Source organism: Bufo bufo, chromosome 2 (genome assembly GCF_905171765.1).
Source record: "Bufo bufo chromosome 2, aBufBuf1.1, whole genome shotgun sequence".
Taxonomy (NCBI): Eukaryota; Metazoa; Chordata; class Amphibia; order Anura; family Bufonidae; genus Bufo; species Bufo bufo.
The window spans coordinates 107,514,440-107,537,287 of record NC_053390.1 but is presented as its reverse complement, the minus strand read 5'-3'; the positions used below and the strand labels follow the sequence as shown (position 1 = coordinate 107,537,287).

The 22,848-nt window shown below is 44.0% G+C and overlaps 1 protein-coding gene across 1 annotated transcript in view; it reads right to left on the bottom strand.

The window, feature by feature from the left end:
- Positions 1 to 1,672: 1,672 nt before the first annotated feature.
- Positions 1,673 to 22,848, bottom strand: part of WDR41 (WD repeat domain 41) — a 50,465-nt gene continuing 29,289 nt past the window's right edge. The window contains exons 7-14 of the mRNA XM_040421394.1: positions 20,001 to 20,063; positions 18,890 to 19,000; positions 11,301 to 11,485; positions 9,307 to 9,428; positions 8,009 to 8,097; positions 4,930 to 5,063; positions 2,863 to 3,120; positions 1,673 to 1,911 (exon numbers count right to left, since the gene is read on the bottom strand). Coding sequence (XP_040277328.1) covers positions 2,959 to 3,120; positions 4,930 to 5,063; positions 8,009 to 8,097; positions 9,307 to 9,428; positions 11,301 to 11,485; positions 18,890 to 19,000; positions 20,001 to 20,063 — 866 coding nt within the window. The 3' untranslated portion in view covers positions 1,673 to 1,911; positions 2,863 to 2,958. The remainder of the gene's footprint in view (positions 1,912 to 2,862; positions 3,121 to 4,929; positions 5,064 to 8,008; positions 8,098 to 9,306; positions 9,429 to 11,300; positions 11,486 to 18,889; positions 19,001 to 20,000; positions 20,064 to 22,848) is intronic.

The window sequence follows — 22,848 nt, the reverse complement described above, 5'->3', positions numbered from 1 at the left end:
ACTGGTGTATTGGGGTAACTTTAGATTTGGCTGCAGTTGTCCTTTCATATTTAATGCTCAGGTCGCACAGCTCTGTGTCATATTGAACATAATAAATTGGTGTTATACCATCAGACTATTTGATCTCCTGTAACTTCCATTAGCTGTTGGAAAGTTTTCTGGCTGTATTTCTCAACCATGGCAGGACATCTCCCTAAGGCCTCATGCACACAACCGTTCCGTTTTTTGCGTTCCGCAAATCGCGGATCCTAAAAAAACGGAGGCATCCTATGTGCCTTCTGCAATTCGCGGAACGGGTGGCCCATTGTAGAAATGCCTATTCTTGTCCGCAAAACAGACATGTTCTATTTTTTTTGCAGGGCCACGGAACGGAGCAACGGATTCGGACAGCACACGGGGTGCTGTCCGCATCTTTTGCGGCCCCATTGAAGTGAATGGGTCTGCACCTGAGCTGCAAAAACTGCGGCTCGGATGCGGACCAGAACTATGGTCGTGTGCATGAGGCCTAAGGCTCTCTTTATTCTACAAGAAGAATCAGGGCTTAACCAGGGCCAAAAGCAGATGTAAGACTGTGTTCACATACGTGTCACATACTGCATTGCACTTGTTGCCCTAATAAAAAAACACAATGCAAATGAGAAAATAGCCTCAGACTGCACACTTTCCACTCATTCTACGCTGGTTACGGACATTGTAGCTACAGTGTAATAGCATTATACAATCAAAAACAAATTTTAAAGGGAATGTCTCACAGCAAATTGCTTTTATCACGTAGACAAAGTTAATACAAGGCACTTACTAATGTATTGTGATTGTCCATATTGCCTCCTTTGCTGGCTGGATTCATTTTCCATCACATTATACAGTGCTAGTTTCCAGGGCTTATAACCACCCTGTAATCCATTGGTGGTGGTCGTGCTTGTACACTATGGAAAAGAGAGCTGGTCTCTAGTAGCCAAGACCATGGGAGTGCACATAGGGACGCATGCGCAGCAGCTCCGGTGGTATCTACGCTGCAGCGGTGGCCATCACTCCAGTGTACAATACGATGGAAAAATTTAAATGACAATACATTAGTAAGAGCCTTGTATTAACTTTGTCTACATGATAAATGTCATTTACTGGAGAAAGACAACCCCTTTAACAGAAAAAAGGTAAAAAATAAAATACTTTTATCTAAATAAAATTATTGCGAAAGCCAAATGCCCAAGGCCTTCATTGGCAGCATCATCTTCTAATCCCAAAGGGGTTCTCCGCGGCTTTGACTAAATTCTAACCTTCAGGCAATATGTGAAAGGATTACTTCCCATTCTGTTACAATGCGGATTCTGCAGTCTGGGCTGTACGCCCGTCACCCCCTGACTGGCGGCTCTTCCACTAATGTCTCAACCAGATACGATCCTTTGTCTTCTTGGTCAATGTATATGGTATATGCAGCTGAACAGGAAGGCACATGAGAAGATGCGGTCGAGGCATCAGTGTAAGGGCGCATTCACACAACTAGTGTTTTGCGGATCCGCAAAGCACGGATACCGGCCATGTGCTTTTTGCAATTTGCGGACTGCACATGACCGCAACTATAATAGAAAATACCTATTCTTGTCTGCAATTGCGGACAAAAATAGGACATGCTTTATTATTTTTCTTTGCGGGGCCGCAGAACGGAACACGGTGTGTTGTCTGCATCTTTTGCAGCTCGATTGAAATTAATGGGTCCGCACCCGTTCCGCAAAATTGCGGAACGGATGCGGACTCATTCATAAGGCCATATGAATGATCCCTAAGAGCCCGCTGCCAGTCAGGTGGTGACGTGAGCACAGCTCAGACCACAAAATCTGAAAGTAACTGTGAAAGAATCTCCCATCACAGGTTGTCTGAAAGCTAGAATTTAGTCAAAGCTCCAGAGAATGCCTTTGGCCTCTTTCACACGGGCGAGTATTCCGCGCGGATGCGATGCGTGAGGTGAACGCATTGCACTCGCACTGAATCCGGACCCATTCATTTCTATGGGGCTGTGCACACGAGCGGTGATTTTCACGCATCACTTGTGCTTTGCGTGAAAATCGCAGCATGTTCTATATTCTGCGTTTTTCACGCAACGCAGGCCCAATGGAAATGAATAGGGCTGCGTGAAAATCTCAAGCATCCGCAAGCAAGTGCGGATGCGGTGCGATTTTCACGCGCGGTTGCTAGGAGACGATCGGGATGGAGACCCGATCATTATTATTTTCCCTTATAACATGGTTATAAGGGAAAATAATAGCATTCTGAATACAGAATGCATAGTACAATAGCGCTGGAGGGGTTTAAAAAAATAAAAATTATTTAACTCACCTTAATCCACTTGCTCGCGCAGCCGGCATCTCTTCTGTCTTAATCTTAGCTGTGTGCAGGAAAAGGACCTGTGGTGACGTCACTCCGGTCATCACATGGTCCGTCACCATGGTAAAAGATCATGTGACGGACCATGTGATGACCAGAGTGACGTCACCACAGGTCCTGTTGCTGCACACAGCTAAGAAGAAGACAGAAGAGATGCCCGGCTGCGCGAGCAAGTGGATTAAGGGGAGTTAAATAATTTATTTATTTTTTAACCCCTCCAGCGCAATTTTACTATGCATTCTGTATTCAGAATGCTATTATTTTCCCTTATAACCATGTTACAGAACAGAACACAGTCTACAGAACACCGATCCCAAGCCCGAACTTCTGTGAAGAAGTTCAGGTTTGGGTACCAAACATGCGTGATTTTTCTCACGCGAGTGCAAAACGCATTACAATGTTCTGGACTCGCGCGGAAAAATCGCGCATGTTCCCGCAACACACCCGCACCTTTTCCCGCAATGCCTGTGTGAAACCAGCCTTTAAGAAGTTCTTTTTTTTAAAATAAATTAACACTGAAAATAAAAACAAGCTTTGCTCTTTGCTCCACACTGGGCGACACAGTAACTACATGGTTTAGTGTAGGGAGAGCCTCGCCTGTAAGTCTCCATTTTGTTCCAGTTTTTGAAAGAGCATCAGGCTGCGCAGTCTGGACTCTCGCTTTCCCTCCTTCCAAAGGATAATTAGGTGATCAGCAGAACACGTCACCAGACCATGATCTTGAAGATACAGAAACATCTAGAAAAAAATAAAACGTAGCAGGAAACAATAAAAAAAAGCTGAATGGAGAAAGAGAAGCAAATTATCTAGTTATAGACACAAAACATGAACCGTTTTTAGATCATATGCTCACATGTAAATATCGGTTGCTAAAATATTACCACTGAAACCAAATTTTATGCCAAAATAATTTTCAAAGAGGTTGTGCAGGCAGAATCTCCCTCCAGTTCCGAGATTCATCGCCCAGCAAGTATCGTCCACAGGTCTCCATCAGAACGGGACCAGAGCGCGATACGCGCCGGGATTGGACAACTCTTCTGCTCAGAACGCAGTGCAATCTCAGTGGGTGGGAGAATAGGCCTGCAGAACCCCTTTAAGTTTTTCTTTTCAATGTTTTTATTACAAAAATATCCTGAATTATTTTATTTTCACGATCATGGGCCCTGATATTCTCTACAGACTATTTACTAAATGTTAGGCTGCGTACACCGAAGACCGGATCAGCAGACTGAGTGAATGCTTGCAGAAAATCACAATGTCAGCAGAAAGCACCTGAGCCCTGGCATTAGAAGTGGAATATCAGTACTTGGGCTCTTCCTGCACATTGCTCCTTTATTTCAAATAAGTATTTTTTTTTTTTTTTAAGTTTTAGAGGGAATCATAGTATCAGTCCATAAAGTCCTAAGATAACGGCGCAAACACAATCTGCATTGTTAAGTTTGTGTAGCGTTTTTTGTGGGTGTTTTTTTGTTGAAAAGTATAGCATTCAGACAGCATGTCTTATATGTCTAGCTAGACAATTTAAGGTATGTCCACGTGGGACAGATATGATGCGGATTTGCGTGTGGCAAATTTGTCCACCATGTTTTGTTACCACCTTAAAGTTTTTAAATGCAGTACCAGGATAAAGTACAGCTGTCTAGCAGAATGCCAGAGAACCAATGGACTCCATTATAGTCAATGGGATCTGTTGGGCGCCGGTGGTGTCTGGTGTATACCAGATCCAGCGATTCCGATTTTTTGTTCATATGCCAGAACAGAAAGCTGGAATTCTGCAGCAGATGTGAACCTAGCCTTAAAGGGCTCAGTCTAGAATTAGATCCCCTATTTCTACAAGGCATAAAAAGTACCATATGGATGGAGATTTACTAAGTAAAACACTCCAAAACTCTGGTTTAAATCGCTCATTTATAGATCTAAAATCATTATTTCTGTGCGGCGGATTGTCCTGTGTAAAGAGGGATCTGCTGCCCAGAAACAAAGACTCAATTGCTGTAGTGACTGTTTGTCCCATACAGAGGAGATGATTACTGCCTGTAAATGCAGCTCTCACCTCCCTGATGATCAGGGAATTATTCAGAAAGTTGTGGGCCCGAGTCCCAGCACCCCCGCCAATCATCTGTTTCAGAGAGTCCCTTCACAGACAGGTGCTCTGCTAAGCGCAGTCCGCTCCCGGCAGCTCACCAAGCACAGCACCGCACACTTTATAGAGGCAGTTCTTGGTATTGCAGCTCAGCCCCATTGACTTGAACGGGGCTGAGCTGCAACTAGGACATGTGACCCATGTATGGTGATGTCACATGGCCTAGAAAGAAGGGGTCCCGGGTGTCCCGATCTGATATTGATGAAGACCTAATCCAGAGGATAAGTCTAGCAGCATTCACCAAATGTGACAAATGTACAATAGTTTCTGCCTCTCATCAAGATTTATACGGTCTAAATTTAAGACCGTATTAATAAATCTCCTCTATTGCATTTTAGCTTTTATATACCAAACAGTACCCTACACGTCGCTGCCTTCCCTAAATTGACAACATCTGCCTTTACCTGTACAGAAGAAGAATGTCCAATCAGATCACCGATGAGCTCCAGCGAGGCTATAATTCCACTTTCTGCAGCCCTCTTCGCTGTATGATTAGACTGTTTGCTTGGTTTCCCAAATGCCCACATACTGAAGAAGCCTAATACAAGGAGTAGAATTTAAAAAAAAAATAAAAAAAAAAAATTGTGAAATACCAAATATGCAGACAAGCTAATTCCATCTCTGGATCTATAGGTGAAATATATTTTGAGACTTTTGGGCAGAATTAAAGGGGTTTCCCAGGACTTAGAAATTGATGACCTGTCCTAAGGATAGGAGAACAAGCAGCACAACGTATTACCAAACTTGTTATGGGCCAGGAATGGGATAGCCTGGTGCACGCAGCCTTTGATTTCTGGCTTGGAATCCCAGACAGTATAATAAAGGAAATCTGCAGCGCTCTTCCAATTCATGCGATTTATTCAATCTGCATCAAACATGGCTATGCAATGCCATGTTTGATGGAGATTATTAAATAAATCACATGAATTGGAAGAGTGCTTTATTATACTGTCCTAAGGATAGGTCATAAATATCAGATTGGTGGCGTGATTGCTAATACCCGCCAATCAGCTGTTGGTAGGAGATGCGGTGCTTGAGCGAGCGCTGTGGCCTCTTCCCCAGCCTGTGACGTCATGTCCATTGGTCACGCACCCTTCCTGCAGCTCTGTCCCATTCAAGTGAATAGGACTGAGCTGCAATACAGAGCATGGACACATTCTGAGCATAGACCATCAATATTTAAGTGCTGGAAAACACCTTCCAGAATTATCTTTATTAATGTATCAATAACATATTCCGCAGCACTTCATGTACAGACAGAGACAAACAAAGAGTGAGGGCCTAAGCTATGAGAAAATAGGACTGGAATACATGGTTAAACTGCTTGTTTTGCACCAGCCATCTTCTGGTTAAGACAAAATAAGTAATACCCCATGGGAATCCTCACTGTTCTAATGTATAATGTTTGCTTTGCTCTTATTTGGACCCTTTAGGTGTGGGTCAGATACTACAGTATATTGGATAACCTATCATGGCGACTATTTAAAAGCTGTGCACTGATTGACTAGCACAAAAATGTAATTGTAACGGCACCCCGGGCATAAAAGGGGGTAAAAGCCGTTTAAGAGATATTCCCTTTCCAGATGCAAAGGTAAATGCTACTAAAGACACCAATCTCCCGAACTGGAAACGAAATGAATGCTGCATACAGCCAAATAGGAAAAACCATATGAACAGCACTGGAACTGGAACAGCATACAATAAATCCCCCCCAAGAACGAGACCAAGCTCTGCGTTGAGGGTAAAGCAGTGGACAGCCAGAGCTGTGGGATTATTGTTCTTATATACACATTCTTACACATTAGTACCACCCACAGGGTTTTGTAAAACAACCAATAACCACGTACAATACACTCAGACACTCCCACACAAAATCCTCCCCTCTGCCTGTGATACAATTACCTTACACAATGGGTTAATGTAATTATCACAGGCAGGAGAATACACAGTTTTACACAATGTCTTCTGTCCTAGAGATAATTGGGAAGTAATCCAATTTATCTCCAAGGGCAGAGGCAAAGCCCCATTAGCCACATGGTAGCAAAAGACAATAAAAGACATAATAATATTTAACTGTGCAGCTATTGCATAAAACATAGACGTTTAACATATCCCCAGATAGCTTGGATCTGAGCGCATATTATTAGGTGAATGGCACTCAGACTAAACTAATACAGTAGAATCGCCATGGAGCCAAAGTCTTTCACATAGTCTTTCGTTATCCGAATGGGCTCCATGGCATATGCAAATAGGGCAAGTACCAAATGACCCGGCTTTCATGTCTTTGCAGGGGAAAATCAAGCGTTTCAACATGGGGCCATTGTCTAAAGGAAGAAGGCGGGCAACCAGGCTTCTCCAATGCAATGTGGCGAGATTGGTCCATTGCTTCATTCTGGAGAAAATTTACTTTTCATTCATATGCAAATGAACAGTTAAGTGCACTGAAAGCAGGCCCAATGTATTCTGTGCACCATTGCTCCTCCTGCTTCATCTGCCAGCCGCTACCTCTCTTTCTTGATCGACAGGGCCAAACAAGAAGACTGTGCAGGAACCTGGCCCTGTCAATTGAGTGGGAGGGGCTGGCAGAGTAAGGAGGAGGAGCAAGGGTGCACAGATTGTACTGGGCACACCCTCGGTGCACTTAACTGCTCACTTGCATATGGATTAAAAGTACTTTTCTTCCAGAATGAGCCAACATATCAACAAGTGAAAAGTACCATTAGTTTCAGCTGAACTAGTCCTACATTGTCAATGTGCTTTTATGCAATTTTCAAATATCATTTCTGTATCAATTCCTCAATAGAAACTTTCAATGTTTACTTCTATTCGACCAATATCTGTCCTCATCGTGTGATGGACACACAGGTGCGATTTCAAGAAGGCCGGTCCCTGATGAAGGAGAATACTGGCTGACTTCCTTCTGTGCCTAGAAAACGTCTCAGCCACCCAATGTGTCTATAATGAACTAGGTAGTCTGTTAGATAATCTGCCCAGTTTTGAAATGAACATGGGCTTGTTGAGATTCTGTATGTTGTGCAGTCAGTGTACTGTGCCATGTGCCACTTGTGCCGGGGGGAGGGTGGACTAGTGGCACACCGGGGACTTCTTTTGTTCCCCTGTGGGCCAGTCTGAACCTAGGATACCTATAGCTTGACCTTTAGGGCTCATTCAGACGACCGTAAGAATGGGTCCGCATCAGTCCCGCAATTTTGCAGAACAGATGCGGACACATTCATTTCAATCCGGCCCTGCAAGAAAGATAGAGCATGTCCTATTCTTGTCTGCAATTGGACAAGAATAGTAATTTCTATCATAGTGCCGGCCATGTGCGGTCCGCAAAATGCGGAACACACACACACACACACACGGCCGGTGTCCGTGTTTTGCGGACCTGCTGTTTGCGGACTGCAAAACACTATGTTTGAATGAGCCCTAAATTAGATGCAGAACAGGTTAGAGAAATAATCCATATGCTGTGCTTACCTGCAGCAACAGACTCCGCCTGAAATTGTGGTTTTGACCTTAACTCCCAAATGCGAACGCTACCATCTTCTGAGCACGACACCAACTGTCTGGAAGACAAAGTGTCAAATGCTGATTCCTGATAAACTGCATATTAGTGAACACAAAGCCCAGCACACTCATTTATAGCTAAGGCACATCCATAGAGACACTTAAAGGGCACCTGTCAGCAGATTTGTACCTAGGAAACTGGCTGACATGTTACATATATGCCCGCATTGCTTTGAAAAATGTTTTAATATAGGCAAATGAGCCTCTAGGCGCAACGGGGGCGTTGCTGTTACTCCTAGAGGCTCAGCTCTTTCTGCAACTGCTGCGCCCTTTTCACTTCACTTCGCTGCTCTCGTCCAAGAGCAGCTGCCTATTCAAACAGAGGATCTGTGGGGTGCAGAGAGTCGGATCATTTATTGATGACCTAAGCATGAGGATAGGTCATCAATATATATTTCCAGGAAACAAAAATGCTTTAAAATTTACACTTCTAGGAAAAACAAATGGTGTAAAGCACTTTCTAGCCCTTGATAAAAGATACCATGACACTCATATGTTTGAGGATGTTTTCCCAACATAAAAGATCACAAATCTTCAGCCATGAGGTCATTCTCCAATGCAAACTAAGGCCTCTCTCACACGACGGTATGCCCTCCGTGACATATGGTTCATGAGCGGGCCATATGTCCCGGCGCGGCATTGATAGTGCGTACGGGAGCGCACAGCATCATAGATTACAATGATGCTGTGGACGTCGGGCCGCCTGCGGGACTATTGTCCCGCATTCATGATCTTATGAGTGCGGGACAATAGTCCCGCGGGTGGCCCGACGTCCACAGCATCATTGTAATCTATGATGCTGTGTGCTCCCGATCAATGCCGCTTCGGGACCGTATGTCACGGTTGGGCATATGGTCGTGTGCAAGAGGCCTAACACAACGTTACAAGTGAGGGGGAAGTGTACTTGTAACTTCTTACAACTACTTAGCAGAAGAAGCAAGAGCATGGAAAAGACAATGGAGGCACTGAAGCTGGCGCTATGGGACACAAAGTTTCCCGCATCACTCCTGGGCAAGAAGGTACTTGCTAGTGAATGTCAAACATTACTATGGTTTTGCTGAGCCAGGAGAAAATGCCTGATAAGTCTTGGCCTAAAAATGTCCTACTGTGTTATTCAATGAAAGGTAGCTCTACCATCACACAAAAGATGGACAACACATTACCAGGGCTGTAGGGGAACCCTAAAATATAGGATTTAGAAAAGTTACCTGTTAGGAAGAGTTGCCATGTGCTGAATATCAGAATCATGGGCGTTCTTATGATAAGCAATCACTCGCTTTGTTTGCAGGTTGTACACACAAATACTTCTACATACAGCCACAAAGACACACTGGAAAGGATAAAACAACAAATACTGGATATAAATTTACATCTATGAAAATCTGGATTTATATATTCAAAATATGTGCATCAAACCAAAGTACAAAAACTAGAGCGCGTCATGTCTTCCATAAATGGGTACTACAGTGCATATCAATGGTAAAAGACCCAGCTGACTGCCCCATAAGTACAGGACTTCAGTTCTCTCAAGCTTGTGGCAATTTAAATTTATCCAACCGCACTTTCACTACTTACAAGCTCCAAGTTAAACTACGGGGTGTTACACTCCATGAGGGAGCAGGACTGGGGTGACAATTTTTTACATAGACTTGTTATCCTGATGGAACCTTATAAGCAAATCTCAGGTCTCCATGAGAAGAGGAGCCATGAGATAAGTAATCAGTGGGGGTCCCAGCAGTAGGATCTGATAGTTAGCCCGTATCGACCATCAATAGGCATTGTCGCTGATTTTTGCCAATTAACAGTGAGGCCCGACAAACTGCCAAACTTGTTCATCGGAGACATAGCTGCCGATAGGGAAGATGTCGTATCCCCCAGAAAAAGAAGAGTATCATCAGGGTATAGCGCAATTTTGTTATTTATCTGCCCGTATTGGAAACCCTTAATGTCTGGGGACTTATGCACTGCTGCCGCTAAAGACTCAATAGCTATAGCAAAGAGGAGGGGGGATAATGGACACCCCTGCCTAGTTCCCCTAGCTAGCTGGATGTAGTTAGACACACTCCCATTGGCTCTAATATGCGCCCTTGGATTAGTGTACAGGACCTGCACCCACTTAATGAACCGCTGACCAAAGCCCATACATCTCAATGTACCCCAGAGATACACCCCCTCCACACTGTCAAAGGCCTTAGCAGCATCTATCGACAGAACGGCCCTATGCCCACCAATTATCTGCTGGGATTTGTAAGCTGGTATATACTCTACGAATGTGAATAGCTGTCGATTTTTGAGGCATAAAGCCCGTTTGGTCTGGGTGGATTATGCCGAGTATGGCCTTAGATAGCCAAGGTTCTGGCAAAAAGACTAACAACTTAACATCCGACGTTAGTTTTATATACACTAATAGACTTTATCAGTAGCCCCCTTAGATATGCTTTCATAGCATCCCAGAGGGCATGGGGAGAAGTCGTACCAGTATTTTAAGTAAAATATTCTTTGAGGGCTTGTCAGGTCCCCCAGAATTTGTAACAAAATTGCATTGCACTTCCATAATTTCGGCCCCACTCTAGCCCTCCCCATGTCCAGCTTTATCTTTAGTATGGAATGGTCTGATATCGACCTGGGAAGATAAATCGGAGGAATTAAACATTCCATCGTTCACCAGTGCTAAATTTATTCGAGATAGAGAACAATACGTGGACGAGCTACAAGAGTATTTCCGTTCTGTCGGGTGCCTCAATCTCCATACATCCATTAAACCCATCTCTGTCGTAATGTTATAGAACGCCAAACTTCCTTGGGATCTACCAGATCCCTCCACTCTACATCTATCCATCCGGTCATCTGGTGTACAGTTGTAGTCTCCCACTAGCATCCACGGAATTCCAGGATATTCTACCACAAACTCAAGGATCACTCTCAACAGGGTCGACGCAAACGGCGGGGGAATATATAATGCTACCAGTATCAGATTAAAAGTAACAGATTTTGGCTCCCACCAGATTTTTTTTTCATCGTTACACCACTATGGCCATGATGCCGCTGAGCAGGATGGGGTGGGACTTCCCACTGCTTGACAGAGTTATTATAATTTATGCCATAGTTGATGCAAATCATAGAACAAATCTATGCCAGCTCCTAGCCACTTCCGATTATGCCTGGCATACAAAAACCCACTGATTGTTTGTAGACTACCCACCTCTCCATCCGATGCAATGCACTGGATTGAAACCTCCTCTTGCAGAGGCAGAAGGTTATTCTCTGGGGGCACATCTTGTGGTGAAGCAACGCAAGAAAGATTCCTTTCAAAAGCTTGAACCGACCAATCTAAAGCATCCCACACGATCAATTCCCCAGCATGGGAGCCGCTTACAAACGTTACCTCTAAAGTGGGAGGGAAACAAACACATGCATTATTTTCCTCAGAATTTACAGAAGTGGCATACATAATTATATATGCAAAGACATCATAGACAACAAGCAGCAACCCTGGGATCTTTGCCTTAGGTTTGCGCCAGTCTTTCATTGCGGAGCACCACTCTTGGTGGAGTTTTGTTGGAATGCTGAAGGTCACCAGCCTTTAGGAGACCATGCTATATGGTTTTAATGGCCAAGAGTAGTATTTTCAGCAACTAAAAAATGATCTGCAATTAATTAGATGGAAAGTAGTAGTAAAATGGGAGCTAAACGTTTCTACACAGACAAAAATATTCTTACCGCTAAAAAAGACTATACTCAGCTCATTCAAAATGGTTAAAAAGAACTTATCTTATGATGACCGCCCCTTTCTATACGCTCTGTGCAGGAACGCTATGAGCTAGAATGGAGAGACGCTCTAAATTGTCCTTGTATTGCATGGACGGCCATTCACCTATATGGCCACCACTGCAGGAGGTGCCAGAAGTGGGACCTGGGGAGATTCTGAAAGGGAATGGACCAGAGGTTCCTAAACTCTCTGTATCCCGCCAGCTTTCGGGTCACCAGGTCCGGCCTCCGCCAAGTCCCCTCTGTTACCGGTGGAGTTATCCTCACCAAGGGGTAACACACGGAAGCTGGTGACCTGGCTGAAACCAGAGGTCAGAAAACACCAGACGGTTGAGTATTCTCTCAGTGCCCAAGGCTCCATTCCTCCAATTCCCCTTCTCAGGTTTTCCCATGTGAATATTCCCCAAGGAGGCCTGCTTACCTCCACCTGAGGCTTTAGTTTCAGCAGGCGTCCCTCCCCCGGAGGGGAGACTTCATGTCAGGCCACCTTCTGCTTACTCCCAGAGATGTAAACAGAAGGTAGCATAATTGTGTGAGCGCCTTCTGAGGGCTTGGTCCAACTCACCCCCTTGGTATGGAGAGGCAGGACCTCAAAAGCCATTGGAGTAGCTGTAGGAAAAAGGCTACTCAGCTGAAACATTGCACATGCATTAAGAAAAAAAACAACAACAAAAAAAAAAAATACCCCTGGCTTTTCTTTAAAGGGATTCTGTGTCACCAGGATTAACGATATAGCGATATTTATATGTGCCCATTCGTCTCCATGCAGTGTTTAAAATGATCCCTCTGTTTATGCTGTGTGTGTGTTAGATTCTTGTAAAAATAGATCTTATTGATATGTAAATCACCTCTGTCAGGAGCCCAAGGGGTTGTCCCACGATCTCCTGGAGCCAAGCACCACCTACCACTTAATTTATTCACTGCACTATCCCTGACGTCAGTTCTTCTCAGTGCCCTAATATAGCGCAGGCGCAGTGGACACTGTAGTCTGCACCCGTGCGGAGAACTGACGTCAGGGATAGTGCAGTGAATAAATTAAGTGGTAGGCGGTGCTGGGCTCCGGATCGATGGGTGCGGCTGGGCTCCAGGAGATCGTGGGACAACCTCTTGGGCTCCTGACAGAGGTGATTTACATATCAATAAGATCGATTTTTACAAGAATCTAACACACACAGAGCATAAACAGTGGGATCATTTTAAACACTGCATGGAGACTAATGGGCACATATAAATATCGCTATATCGTTAATCCTGGTGACAGAATCCCTTTAATCCCCACCAGCTGCCCAATAAGCTCCGCCCCTGCTTTCTGCTTAACCCCTTCCTTGCCTCAGTACTACTGTGCTGAGGAAAGTGCTTACTGGGCTCTCTGCTGAGGCTTACAGTGCTGGTCATTAGTACAGGTGGATGTGGGTGCAGTTTCCCTAGCTCTGTTTTGTTAGAATCGAGCTAAAAAAAAAAATATTATATATATATATATATATATATACACACACATACACACACATATATTATTAACCCTTGGAGCCATCTGGTCCTTCTGAACCTAGTTCCCACGCCATTCTGTAGGCAAAGTTTCTTTACCTTACCGCTGGATAGATACGTCCTATAGCGTAAGCTATCCTGGCACTACCGCTGGATACCGCACTCTCTGTAGCTTACCCTCCTTCTATAGGCGGAGTAGTTACACCACCACTGAATTCCGTGAGTCCCGTCACATCCCCTTCCCTCCAAGGCAGAATATGTGCGCTCACCACTGGTCCTTGTACATTCTGTAGCATACCCTCCTTCCATAGGCGGAATAATTGCCCTTGCACTTGATCCCATACAGCCTGTAGCATTACCCTACTTCCATAGGTGGAATAATTGCCCTTGCACTGGATCCCATACATTCTGTAGCATACCCTCCTTCCACAGGCGGAGTAATTGCCCTTGCAATGGATACCATACGGCCTGTAGCATTACCCTCCTTCCACAGGCGGAGTAATTGCCCTTGCTCTGGATACCGTAAAGACTGTAGCATTACCCCCCTTCCATAGGCGGGGTACCTGCTCTATCACTGGATACTGTACAGACTATGCCATTACCTTCCTTCTGTAGGAGGAGTAATTGCACCCCCGCTGGGTTCTGTATGGCCTGTAGCATTGCCCTCCTTCCTTAGGCGAAGTAATTGAACTTCCACTGGGTACTGTATGGCTCGTAGCATTATCTTCTTTCTATGGGCAGATCAATCCTATCGGCGGAGTGTTTACATCCCATTGGTTCCTATACGTCCGGTAGCATTGCCCTCTTTCCATGGGCGGAATATTTATTGTATTTGCACTTACTCTATAGAAGGAGGGTAATGCTACAGAATGTACAGTACCCAGAGTAATTGCACTACCACTGGATCCTGTACAGACGATTGAATTACCCTTCTTCCTTAGACGGAGTAATTGCACTTCCACCAGATACTATACGTCCTGTTGCATTGCTCTCTACACAGGTGGAGTGATTGCATTAATGCTGGATGTCATCCGTCCTGTCGGTTTTCCCCCTTATATAAGTGGTTTCGTTGCACCGCAGTCGCATACTGTATATCCTGTAGCATTATCCCGCTGCTTCTATAGAGTAAATTGCACAAATCACTGGATCCTGGACAGACTGTTGCATTACCCTTATTACTTAGGTGGAGTATTGCACTTCCATTGGATACCATACGTCCGGTTGCATTAACCCCCTCCGCAGGCGGAGTAATTACTCTCATACTGGATATCATCTGTCCTGCCTGTTTTCCCCCTTCTATTGGGGAATTAGTTGCACCACAATTGCGTAGTAGAGATCCTGTAGCATTACCCTCCCCCCATTGACAGAGTAGTTACACAACCAGTAGTGATTGCACTACCAGTGAACCCTGTACATCTTTTCAGTTCCCCTCTTTACGTCATCGGAGTAATTACACTACCACTGGAAACTGTTCCTCCTATTATATTATCAGTCTGTCTTTCTCGGGTAGAGTAATTGCTTCAACATGGTCTACTGCGACTACTCTCATTTGTTCCTTGTTGCATGGGTGGCCTATTGGCTAGATACCGTACCTACAATAGCCTTATCCCACGTCATAGGTGGTATTTTGGCACTACTGCTGGATACGGTGACTGCTTCACACTACCCTCTTCCTCAGGTAGTCTTAGTTTGGATTGGTGTCTGGCGCCTATGTGGCAGCCTTGGTCTTCCAGGACAGCCTGTAGCTCAAACAGGGCGTTGGCGTACCTCATACCTTTTCTGGTGCCTTGAGTCCCTGTGGGGGGCAATCTCATTTGGTTGATTGTCATTGGCATGCCCGGCGTCCACACTCCTTCCGTAGGTGGAACGTCTGCTCCGATTGCCATTTTTCTTCCTTCTCAGGTGGAGTGTTGCGCTAGCACCAATTCTTGGTGGCTATTGCAGTTGTCCTCATTTTCAGGTTGTTGTCTCTCCTCTGACCCTAGAGGCCATGGTTGTTGCTATCGCCTCCCCCCTGTGAGGCAGTCTTTGCGATGCCCATAGATATTCTGGCTACTCCGGTTCCATGGCTACTACTGCGTGAATCCTTCCCAGGGGGAATTTTTGCATTCATCCTTCAACTGCGGCTTACATGACGCATGGGCGGGGACACTACATTTATGGTTTTCTCCTCATCCCCTTCCTCCATGTGGAGCATCGGCCCTGGCATTCCGGCGGCATCTACACAGCACTCCTCCTGGTGCCTTCTCGCTAGATGTAGTTGTGATCGTGTCTACATTTCCTTCTTCCACAGGGGGCACTTTGATTATGTTCTGCCATTACACCCTGTGGCTAAGGGGTTTGCTTACTTCTGCTGGACGTTTTCTGTACCTGGTATAACCTACTGATTTCTATGGTGCTGGCTTAGTGCCTTGTTCCCTTTACATGTATCGCATTGCCTCTACAATCTACTACGGTGACAGCATCAGCGTTCCCTCCGTGTGGAGTTTGGGCATGCACTTATTCAGTTTGCATATGCGAGTTGTCTACATGGCTCCCCTCACCGGGTCGACCGGTCGTACTGCCCCTAAGTGCTGTTTTTTTACTAAGCTGCATCGGCTGCTTCTACGTCTCCCCTTCCTTAGGGCAAGTAGTTGCGCTCCCCCACATACTGTTACTGCCTGCTCGGCCAGTGTTCATAGCCATTGGGTTTTCATATGCCTGCGCGGGTGGTGTTGGTTCTGTTACCAGCTTTTTTTTATGGGACTTTGTGGCGTTCGGGGTCCACACTCCCTTCCTGGCGCAATATTTTTCCTATCTCTGGTTCCTGTCTGCAGCTTCTGATTAGGTCTGCCAGTTCAGGCAGCCTTCTCTCCTAGCTTGTTCTGGAATTTTTCTTGTGGGCCATTCTCATGCCTGACTTCCAGGTTCTCTAGCACCGACTTGTTCGTCATGGTCCCGCTGGAGTGTTCTTCTCTTCTGGCAGTCCAGTATGGTGTGTGGGGCCTTTGCCTTCGGGCACCTCTACTTTTTCCCCCATGGGGGGCAAGTTTTGTTACATCTGCAGTTCTTTGGCCCTTTATATCCAGATGCCATTTTCAGTTCGTCTTCATCCTCTGGATCCAGGCTACGTAATTATCTGCTGTATCTTCCACAATCGCTCAGTTGCTTTTGGTGACCGTCTTGTTTTCATTCTTGTCCACCTTGTGGATATTCTGCGTTCTCTCCACTTCTTCTGAAGTGTTCTAAGCCATGACTTATATTCACTAGGCTGTTCTTTCTTCTGCCCAGCCAGAGCCTCTGCGTATTCAGCCGCTCTATGGCTGGCCTTCCGGGGAATGAGTCTTCCTGTCCCTTTTCAGGGTTCCTGGTGTGTCTTTCCCCTGCATTTCTGTGCGGGGCCTTATGACCGGCCTGGGATTCGTTCTGTTCTTGTTCCCTCCCCATGGTACTGCTCTTTAACATTCCATGGTCTTCTGTGTCCCCCAATGATACGAGCGAGAAAATAGGATTTTTTGTGCTCACCTGTAAAATCCTTTTCTCGCCGAGTTCATTGGGGGACACAGCTCCCACCCTGTATGTACATTGCTGGTTCTCCTATATGGGTCCTTCTGGTTCTTGATGACCCATCTGCGGTTTTCTTCCTTTTTATTGTGTTCTGTTGGCTTCTCCTGGCTGCTTCTACTGCTTTTGTACAAACTGATCAGCTCAGTGTCTGCAGGAGGGGTATAGCTGAGAGGAGGAGCTAACACTTTTTTGCTTAGTGACGCCTCCTAGTGACAGCAGCTATACCCATGGACTTCTGTGTCCCCCAATGAACTCAGCAAGAATAGGATTTTACAGGCAAGTACAAAAAAATCCTATCTTACCAATTTGTGGTAGCGACATCTAGTGGCGAATGTGAAAACTACAGAATTTCATCCGTTTACACAAAAAGACTCCACGAAATACAAAACACAATAAAAAATGATTCCTGCAGAAAAATGGTTTAAAAAAACATTTTTACAATGTTTTGTGGTAATAGTGTCCTTTTATTTGCAGCAATTCTAGGCCTCCTTTAAGTCCTCCTCTTGAAATAAAGCGCACATTTAACTGCAACGGATACTTCTGACACTCTGGAAACGCTGGGCGAAACTTTACTACTAGTCACTAATCACGATAATATCCTGTCACGCTTACTCTATATTACCTGAAAGATTTTACAACGTAACTTGATTGCTCTTGTCCGTTAATGGTGCTTCCATAAAATTTATGCTTTATTAGTGCATAAATGTTTGCATAATATATTAACGCACTGTGCTTGCTGGTAAAGTCGCTATTGCACAAATATATTTTGGGTGACTATAAAATGTTAACTATTCAGCACAGATTATAGACACGAATGGGCTGCACATAAACATGGACCGATCCCTATTGCACAATGGAGACCAATTTTGTAGGAAAATAGTTTGAAATACGCAAGTAAAGCTTTGGAGTCACTTGAATATATAGGACAAGTGCAGGAACAGCAATCCCTTTATGAACAGGAATTTAGATATCGAGCAGCTTCTCCCTGGACACAGGAAAAACCGGATCCATACAAGTCATCTGTATTCTGCGAATAGCGCCAGTTTTGAACTGAAATTCCCCTGCTTATACTCTACTATTAAGGGAGGGATTTAAAGGCTATGGACACCTTTGGGGCAATTTTTATTATTGCATTCAATTAGTATTTCTTCTAAATTTTCAATTTTTTTTTTTTTCCCTACAGCTTTCAGTTACTGTATGTTGGCAAACTTTTGGTCTCTGCTTCAAGGGAACTGTTCTGTCTGATCTCGTAACAGCTCAAACACTCATTCTAGCTAAATTCTTATCAGGATAGCTAAATGAGTGTTTATGAGCTGTCAGAAGTTCAGAGATAAGGGCTACAGATTGAGCTGTCATAGCAGCTCTCTGATGGATTCAGTGTAAAACAGAAAGCCTGCTAGTCTGCAAATGCACTGAAATTAAAGGCTATAGAAGAAAAACTGCTGAAATCTTTTAATAAAGACCAATTCAAAAAAATGACTGAGCCCAAAATTAGTAGAATGCAATAATAAAAAATATAGCCTTTAAAGTACCACAATCTATGTGCAATAAATAACTGCTTCTACCACAATTCCCAATAAACCAGTAAACGTTGGTATATTTATCGTGGGCATTTACAGCATATCCACAGGGGATCAAAAGGTGGGCCAAACTTACATGAGGCTCTCTCCATTGTCTATGGGAATAGCTGAACACTGCCATAAATGCCCACGATGGACATAACCATTTAAAAGAAACAAACATTATATAAAATACATTTCAGTGAAAAAGTGAATTCCATATTTTAGTAATTGATATAAATAGTAGCAGATAGGATTGTATATTTTTAAGCAGCGATGTTCATTTGGGTCATTTTTCTGTGCACTGAATTTGCAATTCAAATAAGTACACATCTATATGAATGCATAAATCATGCCTGAGAGTTTCTTCAATCAGAAAGTCAAACATACAGCAGTCTAAAGAAAAGACACCTAAATAGGACACAATTCTTACCGTTCACATTTGCAAGTGTTCGAATAACATCTTGGTGAGTAGAAAGACATCTGACTTCAGAAATGCTCCACTTGTCAGACCCTGCAGCTCCTGCACCAAGTTTATAGATGCCTATTAAAAGCAAAACCAGCAGTGAAATGGTTATTCCAACCTCTGGCCCCCCACAATCCTAAGAATCAGCACTGCGGCCTAGATCTATTGTTTCCCTGAGTGGCAGCATCTTCGTCACCCGCTGTATAAGGCTACAGCACTACAGCTCTAGTCAAGGGAATAGGACAGGCTGAAGTTCTCTGGACAACTAGGTGGCCAGGATGCATGGAAAAAAGATCGATGAACTATCCTCAGGATAGGAGGTCAATATCAGATTGGTGGGGTTCCAAAACCCGAGACCTCCACCGATCACCTGTCACAGTACATTGGTCACATGACCTAGTTGCAGCTACAATACCAAGCATAACTGCCATGTATGGTGCTGTTCTTGGTGAGCTGCGTGTAGCCCGCCACACTCACGAGAGCTCTGGTGGCTCCCTGGAACAGCTGATCAGTGGGGGTGCCAGTACTTAGATTCCTGCTTTAAAGGGTTTTTCCAGGAGTACCATATTGATGGCCTATCCTTAGGATAGGTCAACCATATCAGATCGGTGGGAGTCCAAACCCCCACCGATCAGCTTTTTGAAAGGGATGCAGCGCTTGGACAAGCTGTGCAGCCTCCTTGCAGCGTACATCGTATAGTGGCTGCACTTATTACAGCCCAGGCCCATTCACTTGAATGGGAATGAGCGGTCATGTGACCAATGATTGTGACATCATTGGCCTAAGAAATGGTTGCGGTGCTCACCAAAGCATTGCAGCATCTTCAAATAGCTGATTGCAGGGGTGTCGGGAGTCAGACTCCCATCAATCTGATGTTGATGACCTTTTACACCCAGAAAACACCTTTAGTAACCCGTTTACCCCCCTGTTGACACCCTTGGCTTTTCTGTTTAATTAATAATTTAGAATTCAATACATTTCTATTAGATAGAAAAATTCTTCTGTAGTTGTGGCTTTCCTATAGAAGGATATAGTTATAAAGACAGCTCTTACTTAGTGATAAGAAGGATGAACTTACGCAAATCTCTTCCGACTGCGGCAGCCACGCAGTTCTTAGGTAGTTCAACCAGTGCTGCAATGCCTTAAAAGAAAAACAGATCCATTTAATAATTGTATAAATTTGGTATTTAAACCATGTAATAAAACTTACAGTATTGTTAAATGAAACAAACAACCCACAAAAATACAGAGATTAAAGGTGCACATATACTGTGTCTGGGTATTTGGTCTAATTACCATAAACTGATCTCTAGATTGAAAGGGGTTTTCCAGGGACTACTTTTTCTTTATAAAATGGGACAGAATGGGTTAAAATTAGAAAACAATCACAACTCCCCCTCCATTGATGTTTTGACGCTGCCATTCGGATGCTGCTCCAGTACCGGCTCAGCTCCACCTCATGGTCCAGGGCTCAACACACAAGAAATGGCTTGAGCTACCTGCCCAGCCAATCACTGGCTGCAGTGGTGACCCGCTTCCGTCAGTGACTACTTGAGAAGGCAGACCAAGCCATTTCCTGTGTGTCGAGCCCAGAAACAGGACAGGGAGAGCAGTGGGGACATATGCAGTGTTGCAATGGCAGTGGATCGGTGCAGATAAATATAGATTTTTTTTGTCCATTTTAACCACTTAAGGACCACAGGTTTATACCCCCCTAAAGACCAGGCCCTTTTTTACAAATCGGCACTACACTACTTTCACCATTTATTGCTCGGTCATGCAACTTACCACCCAAATGAATTTTACCTCCTTTTCTTCTCACTAATAGAGCTTTCATTTGGTGGTATTTCATTGCTGCTGACATTTTTACTTTTTTTGTTATTAATCGAAATTTAACGATTTTTTTGCAAAAAAATGACATTTTTCACTTTCAGTTGTAAAATTTTGCAAAAAAAACGAGATCCATATAGAAATTTTGCTCTAAATTTATAGTTCTACATGTCTTTGATAAAAAAAAAATGTTTGGGTAAAAAAAAAATGGTTTGGGTAAAAGTTATAGCGTTTACAAACTATGGTACAAAAATGTGAATTTCCGCTTTTTGAAGCAGCTCTGACTTTCTGAGCACCTGTCATGTTTCCTGAGGTTCTACAATGCCCAGACAGTACAAACACCCCACAAATGACCCCATTTTAGAAAGTAGACACCCTAAGGTATTCGCTGATGGGCATAGTGAGTTCATAGAACTTTTTATTTTTTGTCACAAGTTAGCGGAAAATGATGATTTTTTTTTATTTTATTTTTTTTCCTACAAAGTCTCATATTCCACTAACTTGTGACAAAAAATAAAAACTTCTATGAACTCACTATGCCCATCACGAAATACCTTGGGGTCTCTTCTTTCCAAAATGGGGTCACTTGTGGGGTAGTTATACTGCCCTGGCATTCTAGGGGCCCAAATGTGTGGTAAGGAGTTTGAAATCAAATTCTGTAAAAAATGACCTGTGAAATCCGAAAGGTGCTCTTTGGAATATGGGCCCCTTTGCCCACCTAGGCTGCAAAAAAGTGTCACACATCTGGTATCTCTGTATTCAGGAGAAGTTGAGGAATGTGTTTTGGGGTGTCTTTTTACATATACCCATGCTGGGTGAGATAAATATCTTGGTCAAATGCCAACTTTGTATAAAAAAATGGGAAAAGTTGTCTTTTGCCAAGATATTTCTCTCACCCAGCAGGGGTATATGTAAAAAGACACCCCAAAACACATTCCCCACCTTCTCCTGAGTACGGGGATACCAGATGTGTGACACTTTTTTGCAGCCTAGGTGGGCAAAGGGGCCCATATTCCAAAGAGCACCTTTCGGATTTCACAGGTCATTTTTTACAGAATTTGATTTCAAACTCCTTACCACACATTTGGGCCCCTAGAATGCCAGGGCAGTATAACTACCCCACAAGTGACCCCATTTTGGAAAGAAGAGACCCCAAGGTATTCGCTGATGGGCATAGTGAGTTCATGGAAGTTTTTATTTTTTGTCACAAGTTAGTGGAATATGAGACTTTGTATGAAAAAAAAAAAAAAAAAAAAAAAATCAGCATTTTCCACTAACTTGTGACAAAAAATAAAAAATTCTAGGAACTTGCCATGCCCCTCACGGAATACCTTGGGGTGTCTTCTTTCCAAAATGGGGTCACTTGTGGGGTAGTTATACTGCCCTGGCATTTTCCAGGGGCCCTAATGTGTGGTAAGTAGGTAAATGACCTGTGAAATCCTAAAGGTGCTCTTTGGAATATGGGCCCCTTTGCCCACCTAGGCTGCAAAAAAGTGTCACACATGTGGTATCGCCGTATTCAGGAGAAGTTGGGGAATGTGTTTTGGGGTGTCATTTTACATATACCCTTGCTGGGTGAGAGAAATATCTTGGCAAAAGACAACTTTTACCATTTTTTTATACAAAGTTGGCATTTGACCAAGATATTTCTCTCACCCAGCATGGGTATATGTAAAATGACACCCCAAAACACATTCCCCAACTTCTCCTGAGTACGGCGATACCAGATGTGTGACACTTTATTGCAGCCTAGATGCGCAAAGGTGCCCAAATTCCTTTTAGGAGGGCATTTTTAGACATTTGGATACCAGACTTCTTCTCACGCTTTGGGGCCCCTAGAATGCCAGGGCAGTATAAATACCCCACATGTGACCCCATTTTGGAAAGAAGACACCCCAAGGTATTCAATGAGGGGCATGGCGAGTTCATAGAAATTTTTTTTTTTTGGCACAAGTTAGCGGAAATTGATATTTTTAATTTTTTTCTCACAAAGTCTCCCGTTCCGCTAACTTGGGACAAAAATTTCAATCTTTCATGGACTCAATATGCCCCTCACGGAATACCTGGGGGTGTCTTCTTTCCGAAATGGGGTCACA